Here is a 12,047-nt window from a genome sequence, read left to right as displayed (position 1 = left end):
CATTTAAGAATGATGGAGGCCACTGTGTTCTTGGGGATCTTCAATGCTGCAGAAATGTTGTGGTACCCTTCCCCAGATCTGTGCCTCGACACAATCCTGTCTCGGAGCTCTACGGACAATTCCTTCGACCTAATGGCTTGGTTTTTGCTCTGACATGCACTGTCAACTGTGGGGCCTTATATAGACAGGTGTGTGCCTTTTCAAATCATGTCCAATCAATTGAATTTACCACAGGTGGACTCCAATCAAGTTGTAGAAACATCTCAAGGATGATCAATGGACACAGGATGCACCTGGCTCAATTTTGAGTCTCATTGCGAAGGGTCTGAATACTTATGTAAATAAGGTATCGTTTTTTTATTTTTTATAAATTTGCAAACATTTCTAAAAACCTGTTTTCACGTTGTCATTATAGGGTATTTTTTTTCAATCCATTTTAGAATAAGGCTGTATGTGGAAAAGGGGAAGGGGTCTGAATACTTTCCGAATGCACTGTATAAATAAGTGCGCCCCTTCTGGACCGAATGCTGGAGAAATGAGTTTGACATGACTGGTTTATGGTGTCAACTGTAAAACTACCAAATTATCAGACTAGTTAGTGTGAGGGGTGGGGCTTACCAGGACCAGACAGGTGTCAACCAATGAGAGGGTGCCTGAGCGGCCAATTCCAGCGCTGCAGTGCACCACCGCCGGTCCGTGGTCCGCCCCCAACGAGCCAGACTCCCGCACCTTGAACAGGAAGTTGAGGAAGGACGCCGGCGATTCTGGGACACCAAAGTCAGGCCAGGTGGTGTAGTGAAAGTGATAGATCTCTCTCTTCTCCCCCGTCTGTAAGACACAGAGGACAAAAGACATTGCTTGTGTCCCAAATGGCACCCTATTCCCTATATAGTACATTACTTCTGAACAGAGTCCTGTGGGCCCCGGTCTAAACTGCACCACAAAGGGAATAGGGTGTCATTTGGGACGTACTGTAGATATAGTCAGGAGCAGGATTGGACTCAATTCCACTTCAATTCAGGAAGCAAACAAATTCCAATTCTGATCCTTGGAAAAAAAGAGATAGGAGGAGTACACTGTATTGACCCTAACCCTGGAGATAGTAGGACACTGTATTGACCCTAACCCTGGAGATAGTAGGACACTGTATTGACCCTGACCCTGGAGATAGTAGGACACTGTATTGACCCTGACCTTGGAGATAGTAGTACACTGTATTGACCCTAACCCTGGAGATAGTAGGACACTGTATTGACCCTGACCCTGGAGATAGTAGGACACTGTATTGACCCTGACCCTGGAGATAGTAGGACACTGTATTGACCCTGACCCTGGAGATAGTAGGACACTGTATTGACCCTGACCCTGGAGATAGTAGGACACTGTATTGACCCTGACCCTGGAGATAGTAGGACACTGTATTGACCCTGACCCTGGAGATAGTAGGACAATGTATTGACCCTGACCCTGGAGATAGTAGGACACTGTATTGACCCTAACCCTGGAGATAGTAGGACACTGTATTGACCCTAACCCTGGAGATAGTAGGACACTGTATTGACCCTGACCCTGGAGATAGTAGGACACTGTATTGACCCTAACCCTGGATATAGTAGGACACTGTATTGACCCTGACCCTGGAGATAGTAGGACACTGTATTGACCCTAACCCTGGAGATAGTAGGACACTGTATTGACCCTGACCCTGGAGATAGTAGGACACTGTATTGACCCTGACCCTGGAGATAGTAGGACACTGTATTGACCCTAACCCTGGATATAGTAGGACACTGTATTGACCCTGACCCTGGAGATAGTAGGACACTGTATTGACCCTGACCCTGGAGATAGTAGGACACTGTATTGACCCTAACCCTGGAGATAGTAGGACACTGTATTGACCCTGACCCTGGAGATAGTAGGACACTGTATTGACCCTGACCCTGGAGATAGTAGGACACTGTATTGACCCTGACCCTGGAGATAGTAGGACACTGTATTAACCCTGACCCTGGAGATAGTAGGACACTGTATTGACCCTAACCCTGGAGATAGTAGGACACTGTATTGACCCTGACCCTGGAGATAGTAGGACACTGTATTGACCCTGACCCTGGAGATAGTAGGACACTGTATTGACCCTAACCCTGGAGATAGTAGGACACTGTATTGACCCTAACCCTGGAGATAGTAGGACACTGTATTGACCCTGACCCTGGAGATAGTAGGACACTGTATTGACCCTAACCCTGGATATAGTAGGACACTGTATTGACCCTGACCCTGGAGATAGTAGGACACTGTATTGACCCTAACCCTGGAGATAGTAGGACACTGTATTGACCCTGACCCTGGAGATAGTAGGACACTGTATTGACCCTGACCCTGGAGATAGTAGGACACTGTATTGACCCTGACCCTGGAGATAGTAGGACACTGTATTGACCCTGACCCTGGAGATAGTAGGACACTGTATTGACCCTGACCCTGGAGATAGTAGGACACTGTATTGACCCTAACCCTGGAGATAGTAGTACACTGTATTGACCCTAACCCTGGAGATAGTAGGACACTGTATTGACCCTGACCCTGGAGATAGTAGGACACTGTATTGACCCTGACCCTGGAGATAGTAGGACACTGTATTGACCCTAACCCTGGAGATAGTAGGACACTGTATTGACCCTGACCCTGGAGATAGTAGGACACTGTATTGACCCTAACCCTGGAGATAGTAGGACACTGTATTGACCCTAACCCTGGAGATAGTAGGACACTGTATTGACCCTGACCCTGGAGATAGTAGGACACTGTATTGACCCTGACCCTGCAGATAGTAGGACACTGTATTGACCCTGACCCTGGAGATAGTAGGACACTGTATTGACCCTGACCCTGGAGATAGTAGGACACTGTATTGACCCTGACCCTGGAGATAGTAGGACACTGTATTGACCCTGACCCTGGAGATAGTAGGACACTGTATTGACCCTAACCCTGGAGATAGTAGTACACTGTATTGACCCTAACCCTGGAGATAGTAGGACACTGTATTGACCCTAACCCTGGAGATAGTAGGACACTGTATTGACCCTAACCCTGGAGATAGTAGGACACTGTATTGACCCTAACCCTGGAGATAGTAGGACACTGTATTGACCCTGACCCTGGAGATAGTAGGACACTGTATTGACCCTGACCCTGGAGATAGTAGTACACTGTATTGACCCTAACCCTGGAGATAGTAGGACACTGTATTGACCCTAACCCTGGAGATAGTAGGACACTGTATTGACCCTAACCCTGGAGATAGTAGGACACTGTATTGACCCTAACCCTGGAGATAGTAGGACACTGTATTGACCCTGACCCTGGAGATAGTAGGACACTGTATTGACCCTGACCCTGGAGATAGTAGGACACTGTATGAGGTCCCTGGGCAGGAAGGGAGGGGATAATAGATATAGATTAGTGAACTATAATTAGTGGAGGATAAACCGACAGTGCCCTACTCTTACCGACAGTGCCCTACTCTTACCGACAGTGCCCTACTCTTACCGACAGTGCCCTACTCTTACCGACAGTGCCCTACTCTTACCGACAGTGCCCTACTCTTACCGACAGTGCCCTACTCTTACCGAACGTCTGTAATTTGGATGATTAGGCTACACAACGTTCCTGCAGATATCTTGGTTCTAAACCTGCTTCTTGCATTGTCTGTATCTGCCCTGTCTCGCTGCAGGCTCTCACTCCCTCTCCCCATTGTATGTATCTGCCCTGTCTCGCTGCAGGCTCTCACTCCCTCTCCCCACTTTGCACACGGAGTGAAGGGAGGGATGCATTTACTGTTGTTAAAAAAGAGGAGCGTCTCAGCTTTATGGGAGTATAGAAAGTATTTCTCAACTCTCAATGTTAAGGAAATAACACCACTTTACAAACGGAGTATGTACTTGAGATGATGCGTCTATGGAATGAAGTGGAGCCTACCAATGGAACGCTTTTGTAGGACATTAAATGTATTGTTAGATCAATCTAGCAACAGTTTGACATTTAAAATGAGCAATCTTGCTGATGTGTTTTGAGTTCCCACTTCCTCAGGTGGTGAATCATGTAGCATATGGCCTAGGCCAGCATTATGCCAAAAACATGCAGGCTATGAACATTTATATAAATCAGAATGAAACAGTTGGATGGATCCTATAGCCTTCTTAGACTCAACTCCGAAGAAAATATCAACAGACAAAAAAAAAAAAATCACTTAAAACAGTGATCACTCACGAATAAATATGACATACTGTTAAAACATTCACACAGAGAAAAGCACCAGGAACGGAAGCTTTCCCAGAGAATTCTATTCAACATTTTGGGACATTATTATTATTTATAGTAGCACCACTATTTACACAAATGACAACACACGTCACACAGGTCAGTACTTCCTAGTTCCATGTATCAAACAGTTATTTCAGTTATATTGAAACCAGGTAAATTTGGAGAGTCCCCTGCTGATTATAGACCCATAAGGTCATATATCGGTCATAACATACTTTATTTGGGCAAATAAAACTCATAGAATAAAGAGGAAAGTTTTATATCTTCCTCAGTCTGAGGGGGGTTTTAACCTTCCAGACTTGGAATTGCATCAACTGGCTATTCAAGGCTTTTACGTGCGACATATTGTTAAACGCACTAAAGAGGAACAATGGGTACATAGTGAAGATGCGCATGCTCATCCCCAGAATCTTTTTACCTGTCTATTTTCAAAGGATAAAGCTAAGAACATTAACAACTTCATAGTTAAAAACACTATAAACTTATTCTACAACAACCAATATCACTCCCTAAAAACACAACCTTATGGAACAATCCTTGGATAGCTTTTCAGAATTCACTGATAAATTGGAAAATATATTTATTTACATGATAGAATGTAGATAGTTTCAAATATATACAACTTAAAAGTTACATATCACTAAAATCAGAGCAACCTTGAAGGAATCTTATTTGAGTCAGAAAAGGATGTTCATATGATAGGGAAGATATACAAAACCTTGCAGAGAGCCGATCCAACTGACAATCACTTAGAAGAAAATATAAACTATTGGAACCGAGACTTAAAAATAACTGATGTTGGCACAAAATGGAGGGAATGATGGAGCATAACTAACTAAATTACAGATAACGAAAATGTACGCTTAATCCAGTATAAACTAATGTATAGAATTTATTATACAACAAAATTCATAAATTCTACAGCACAACGGCAGAGTCATGTCTTAAGTGTAAAACGAACAATGACTCAATAATCTATGCTTTCTGGGAATGCTACAAAGTCCAAAAGTTATGGATGGAGCTAGAAAGTTGGCTGTCAGAAGTATTACAATGTAAACTGACTTTTAATCCATCTGTCTGTATATTTCATATGGGGGTGTAGTGAGACACCCAATGGGCTGGACTATTCTCTTTTGATCACTCATCTTGATAAAACGTATACTAAAAACTTGGATATCAATCAATCCGCCATAATTAACACAATGGAAAAATCTAATGATTTATTATTGAAATATTGAAATAGCATGGACGACCGAGAAAAACAACTGGTACAATTTAAGGCCAAGTGGCAAACAATAATGCAGGCTCTAGGGATGGAGGTGAGAGAATGAGGGTCTGGGCAGGGATGGAGGTGAGAGGGTCTGGTCAGGGATGTAGTGAGAGGGTCTGGTCAGGGATGGAGGTGAGAGCATGAGGGTCTGGTCAGGGATGGAGGTGAGAGCATGAGGGTCTGGTCAGGGATGGAGGTGAGAGCATGAGGGTCTGGTCAGGGATGGAGGTGAGAGCATGAGGGTCTGGTCAGGGATGGAGGTGAGAGCATGAGGGTCTGGTCAGGGATGGAGGTGAGAGCATGAGGGTCTGGTCAGGGATGGAGGTGAGAGCATGAGGGTCTGGTCAGGGATGGAGGTGAGAGCATGAGGGTCTGGTCAGGGATGGAGGTGAGAGCATGAGGGTCTGGGCAGGTATGGAGGTGAGAGCATGAGGGTCTGGGCAGGGATGGAGGTGAGAGCATGAGGTTCTGGGCAGGGATGGAGGTGAGAGCATGAGGGTCTGGTCAGGGATGGAGGTGAGAGCATGAGGGTCTGGTCAGGGATGGAGGTGAGAGCATGAGGGTCTGGGCAGGGATGGAGGTGAGAGCATGAGGGTCTGGTCAGGGATGGAGGTGAGAGCATGAGGGTCTGGTCAGGGATGGAGGTGAGAGCATGAGGGTCTGGTCAGGGATGGAGGTGAGAGCATGAGGGTCTGGTCAGGGATGGAGGTGAGAGCATTAAGGTCTGGTCAGGGATGGAGGTGAGAGCATGAGGGTCTGGTCAGGGATGGAGGTGAGAGCATGGGGGTCTGGTCAGGGATGGAGGTGAGAGCATGGGGGTCTGGGCAGGGATGGAGGTGAGAGCATGTAGGTCAGGGATGGAGGTGAGAGCATGAGGGTCTGGGCAGGGATGGAGGTGAGATGGTCTGGGCAGGGATGGAGGTGAGAGCATGAGGGTCTGGGCAGGGATGGAGGTGAGAGCATGAGGGTCTGGGCAGGGATGGAGGTGAGAGCATGAGGGTCTGGTCAGGGATGGAGGTGAGAGCATGAGGGTCTGGTCAGGGATGGAGGTGAGAGCATGAGGGTCTGGTCAGGGATGGAGGTGAGAGCATGAGGGTCTGGGCAGGGATGGAGGTGAGAGCATGAGGGTCTGGGCAGGGATGGAGGTGAGAGCATGAGGGTCTGGTCAGGGATGGAGGTGAGAGCATGAGGGTCTGGTCAGGGATGGAGGTGAGAGCATGAGGGTCTGGGCAGGGATGGAGGTGAGAGCATGAGGGTCTGGGCAGGGATGGAGGTGAGAGCATGAGGGTCTGGGCAGGGATGGAGGTGAGAGCATGAGGGTCTGGGCATATGAGATGTAGTCATTGTTTCTGTGCGTCTGTAAGTTGTTGTTTGTATGTACTGTATACGTTTCTATGTGGAGTGGATAAAGTCACAGAAAAGTCAGTCTAGAGCCCTGCCACTAATGGAAAAGTCAGTCTAGAGCCCTGCCACTAATGGAAAAGTCAGTCTAGAGCCCTGCCACTAATGGAAAAGTCAGTCTAGAGCCCTGCCACTAATGGAAAAGTCAGTCTAGAGCCCTGCCACTAATGGAAAAGTCAGTCTAGAGCCCTGCCACTAATGGAAAAGTCAGTCTAGAGCCCTGCCACTAATGGAAAAGTCAGTCTAGAGCCCTGCCACTAATGGAAAAGTCAGTCTAGAGCCCTGCCACTAATGGAAAAGTCAGTCTAGAGCCCTGCTACTAATGGAAAAGTCAGTCTAGAGCCCTGACACTAATGGAAAAGTCAGTCTAGAGCCCTGCCACTAATGGAAAAGTCAGTCTAGAGCCCTGCCACTAATGGAAAAGTCAGTCTAGAGCCCTGCCACTAATGGAAAAGTCAGTCTAGAGCCCTGCCACTAATGGAAAAGTCAGTCTAGAGCCCTGCCACTAATGGAAAAGTCAGTCTAGAGCCCTGCCACTAATGGAAAAGTCAGTCTAGAGCCCTGACACTAATGGAAAAGTCAGTCTAGAGCCCTGCCACTAATGGAAAAGTCAGTCTAGAGCCCTGCCACTAATGGAAAAGTCAGTCTAGAGCCCTGACACTAATGGAAAAGTCAGTCTAGAGCCCTGACACTAATGGAAAAGTCAGTCTAGAGCCCTGCCACTAATGGAAAAGTCAGTCTAGAGCCCTGCCACTAATGGAAAAGTCAGTCTAGAGCCCTGCCACTAATGGAAAAGTCAGTCTAGAGCCCTGCCACTAATGGAAAAGTCAGTCTAGAGCCCTGCCACTAATGGAAAAGTCAGTCTAGAGCCCTGCCACTAATGGAAAAGTCAGTCTAGAGCCCTGCCACTAATGGAAAAGTCAGTCTAGAGCCCTGCCACTAATGGAAAAGTCAGTCTAGAGCCCTGCCACTAATGGAAAAGTCAGTCTAGAGCCCTGCCACTAATGGAAAAGTCAGTCTAGAGCCCTGCCACTAATGGAAAAGTCAGTCTAGAGCCCTGCCACTAATGGAAAAGTCAGTCTAGAGCCCTGCCACTAATGGAAAAGTCAGTCTAGAGCCCTGCCACTAATGGAAAAGTCAGTCTAGAGCCCTGCCACTAATGGAAAAGTCAGTCTAGAGCCCTGCCACTAATGGAAAAGTCAGTCTAGAGCCCTGCCACTAATGGAAAAGTCAGTCTAGAGCCCTGCCACTAATGGAAAAGTCAGTCTAGAGCCCTGACACTAATGGAAAAGTCAGTTTTATATTGCGATATTACTTATTGTCCATATCGCCCAGCTCTAATAGAGATGTATCACAACGTCATCTCTGATGCATCATCATATTCACACCATTTTAGATATATGACTCGTTAGCATTCTACAACTCCTTCACCCTGATCTAGCATCAGTTTAAAGTTTTAGATCACAGAGGAGACCTGATCCTAGACTAGCACTCTTGCTATGACATGCTTTATGGAGACAAGCCCTGGTGCATTACTCAGACTTCCATCATGTTAAAGTGACTCACCTTCTCATTATGCAGCTCCAGCACTCTGGTTGTGTAGTAGGACTTGACGTCTTCTGAAACCAGCGTTATCAGGAAATGTGTATCTCTGAACGACATCTCATGCTCATCCTGCGTTGGCCAATACTGAGCACACTTTTCCTGTCAGGCGGGAAATACAGAAGACAGTCAGACAGTCAGCCAGTCAGTCAGCCAGTCAGCCAGTCAGTCAGTCAGCCAGTCAGCCAGTCAGTCAGCCAGTCAGTCAGTCAGCCAGTCAGTAAGTCAGCCAGTCAGCCAGTCAGCCAGTCAGCCAGTCAGCCAGTCAGTCAGTCAGTCAGTCAGCCAGTCAGACAGTCAGACAGTCAGTAAGTCAGCCAGTCAGCCAGTCAGCCAGTCAGCCAGTCAGCCAGTCAGACAGTCAGACAGTCAGTAAGTCAGCCAGTCAGCCAGTCAGACAGTCAGACAGTCAGCCAGTCAGCCAGTCAGCCAGTCAGCCAGTCAGCAAGTCAGTAAGTCAGCCAGTCAGCCAGTCAGCCAGTCAGCCAGTCAGCCAGTCAGCCAGTCAGTAAGTCAGCCAGTCAGCCAGTCAGCCAGTCAGCCAGTCAGCCAGTCAGCAAGTCAGACAGTCAGCCAGTCAGCCAGTCAGTCAGTCAGTCAGACAGTCAGTAAGTCAGACACCTTAGTTGAACGGTGAACTCGTGACAGAAAAGAGAAGCGTTTCCAGTCTTAATAATATACTGCATAAGCACTATGCATGAAGGGGAGGTTGGCTCAAGCAGCATCTGAAGAATAAAAGCCTGTGCTTGGGGAACTGTCAGGCCCCCTCCCATTCTCTAAACCACAGAGTCGGAGGAAATACAACTCCACAGAAAGTGGCTTTTCACTCCCCCATCTTACCAAAAATAGTGTGATCTGTGTACCACATGCAGGCAATACTAGAAGATAGTAGTTATGTACTCACTGATCCCTTCTCTATGACTGTTCAGCATTATAACAGCCTTATGTACTCACTGATCCCTTCTCTATAACTCTGTTCAGCATTATAACAGCCTAATGTACTCACTGATCCCTTCTCTATAACTCTGTTCAGCATTATAACAGCCTAATGTACTCACTGATCCCTTCTCTATGACTCTGTTCAGCATTATAACAGCCTAATGTACTCACTGATCCCTTCTCTATAACTCTGTTCAGCATTATAACAGCCTAATGTACTCACTGATCCCTTCTCTATGACTCTGTTCAGCATTATAACAGCCTAATGTACTCACTGATCCCTTCTCTATAACTCTGTTCAGCATTATAACAGCCTAATGTACTCACTGATCCCTTCTCTATAACTCTGTTCAGCATTATAACAGCCTAATGTACTCACTGATCCCTTCTCTATAACTCTGTTCAGCATTATAACAGCCTAATGTACTCACTGATCCCTTCTCTATGACTCTGTTCAGCATGATGACAGCCTAATGTACTCACTGATCCCTTCTCTATGACTCTGTTCAGCATGATGACAGCCTAATGTACTCACTGATCCCTTCTCTATGACTCTGTTCAGCATTATAACAGCCTAATGTACTCACTGATCCCTTCTCTATAACTCTGTTCAGCATGATGACAGCCTAATGTACTCACTGATCCCTTCTCTATGACTCTGTTCAGCATTATAACAGCCTAATGTACTCACTGATCCCTTCTCTATAACTCTGTTCAGCATGATGACAGCCTAATGTACTCACTGATCCCTTCTCTATAACTCTGTTCAGCATTATAACAGCCTTATGTACTCACTGATCCCTTCTCTATGACTCTGTTCAGCATGATGACAGCCTTATGTACTCACTGATCCCTTCTCTATAACTCTGTTCAGCATGATGACAGCCTTGGTATTTTGTTCCCAGATCATCAACCAGAAGTGACCACAGGTGTTCCTCAGAGGGCCCTGTGGATGACAGACAGGCAGACAGACAGACAGACAGACAGACCATACAGACAGACAGACCATACAGACAGACAGACCATACAGACCATACAGACAGACAGACAGACAGACCATACAGACAGACAGACACAAACCCATTAGCTAACCAAGATTAGGCATTGGGAAATTAAAGTGCATTTGGGGGTCAGTCAAGTAATAAATATTACAAGATATCAACAGTTCTATTTGTAACTTTTTTCAGGCTTAGAAACACCATTCATATAATATCACACCACCAGGTCAGAGTGCAAACAGATTGTTTTAGTCAATTTGGTAACGATTAGTTCCTCCCCTCAAACCCTTCATCCTCATCATCCATTTCCTGTTTCCAGTCATTGCTCTGTAACATCATCAGTTTGGCTGTGGTTAAACAGATCCTTCATAACAACCATTGACAACATCCCTGTGGCTGTGGTTGAACATAACCTTCATAACAACATCACTGTGTTAGTTCTGTTAATCAAGTGTTAGTTCTGTTTGTTCTGTTAATCAAATCAAATCAAATTTTATTGGCCACATGCGCCGAATACAACAGGTGCAGACATTACAGTGAAATGCTTACTTACAGCCCTTAACCAACAGTGCATTTATTTTTAACAAAAAAGTACAAATAAAACAACAACAAAAAAAGTGTTGAGAAAAAAAAGAGCAGAAGTAAAATATAATAACAGTAGGGAGGCTATATATACAGGGGGGTACCGGTGCAGAGTCAATGAGCGGGGGCACCGGCTAGTTGAGGTAGTTGAAGTAATATGTACATGTGGGTAGAGTTAAAGTGACTATGCATAAATAATTAACAGAGTAGCAGCAGCGTAAAAGGATGGGGTGGGGGGGCAGTGCAAATAGTCCGGGTAGCCATGATTAGCTGTTCAGGAGTCTTATGGCTTGGGGGTAGAAGCTGTTGAGAAGTCTTTTGGACCTAGACTTGGCACTCCGGTACCGCTTGCCGTGCGGTAGCAGAGAGAACAGTCTATGACTAGGGTGGCTGGAGTCTTTGACAATTTTGAGGGCCTTCCTCTGACACCGCCTGGTATAGAGGTCCTGGATGGCAGGAAGCTTGGCCCCAGTGATGTACTGGGCCGTACGCACTACCCTCTGTAGTGCCTTGCGGTCGGAGGCCAAGCAGTTGCCATACCAGGCGGTGATGCAACCAGTCAGGATGCTCTCGATGGTGCAGCTGTAGAATTTTTTGAGGATCTGAGGACCCATGCCAAATCTTTTCAGTCTCCTGAGGGGGAATAGGCTTTGTCGTGCCCTCTTCACGACTGTCTTGGTGTGTTTGGACCATGATAGTTTGTTGGTGATGTGGACACCAAGGAACTTGAAGCTCTCAACCTGTTCCACTACAGCCCCGTCGATGAGAATGGGGGCGTGCTCAGTCCTCTTTTTTTTCCTGTAGTCCACAATCATCTCCTTTGTCTTGGTCACGTTGAGGGAGAGGTTGTTGTCCTGGCACCACACGGCCAGGTCTCTGACCTCCTCCCTATAGGCTGTCTCATCGTTGTCGGTGATCAGGCC

General features: G+C 46.4%; 1 protein-coding gene across 1 annotated transcript in view; it reads right to left on the bottom strand.

The window, feature by feature from the left end:
* Nucleotides 1–12,047, bottom strand: part of ptpn2b (protein tyrosine phosphatase non-receptor type 2b) — a gene marked incomplete at its 3' end in the record, with an annotated part of 48,221 nt that overhangs the window by 23,501 nt on the left and 12,673 nt on the right. The window contains exons 4-6 of the mRNA XM_084192955.1: nt 10,392–10,490; nt 8,570–8,707; nt 619–828 (exon numbers count right to left, since the gene is read on the bottom strand). Of these exons, the coding sequence (XP_084049081.1) occupies nt 619–828; nt 8,570–8,707; nt 10,392–10,490 (447 nt within the window). The remainder of the gene's footprint in view (nt 1–618; nt 829–8,569; nt 8,708–10,391; nt 10,491–12,047) is intronic.

The sequence above is a fragment of the Coregonus lavaretus genome (assembly GCF_964263955.1).
Source record: "Coregonus lavaretus genome assembly, contig: HAP1_SCAFFOLD_223, whole genome shotgun sequence".
NCBI lineage: Eukaryota > Metazoa > Chordata > Actinopteri > Salmoniformes > Salmonidae > Coregonus > Coregonus lavaretus.
The sequence above is the reverse complement of the archived record's forward strand: the minus strand, read 5'-3'. Positions and strand labels throughout refer to the sequence as shown.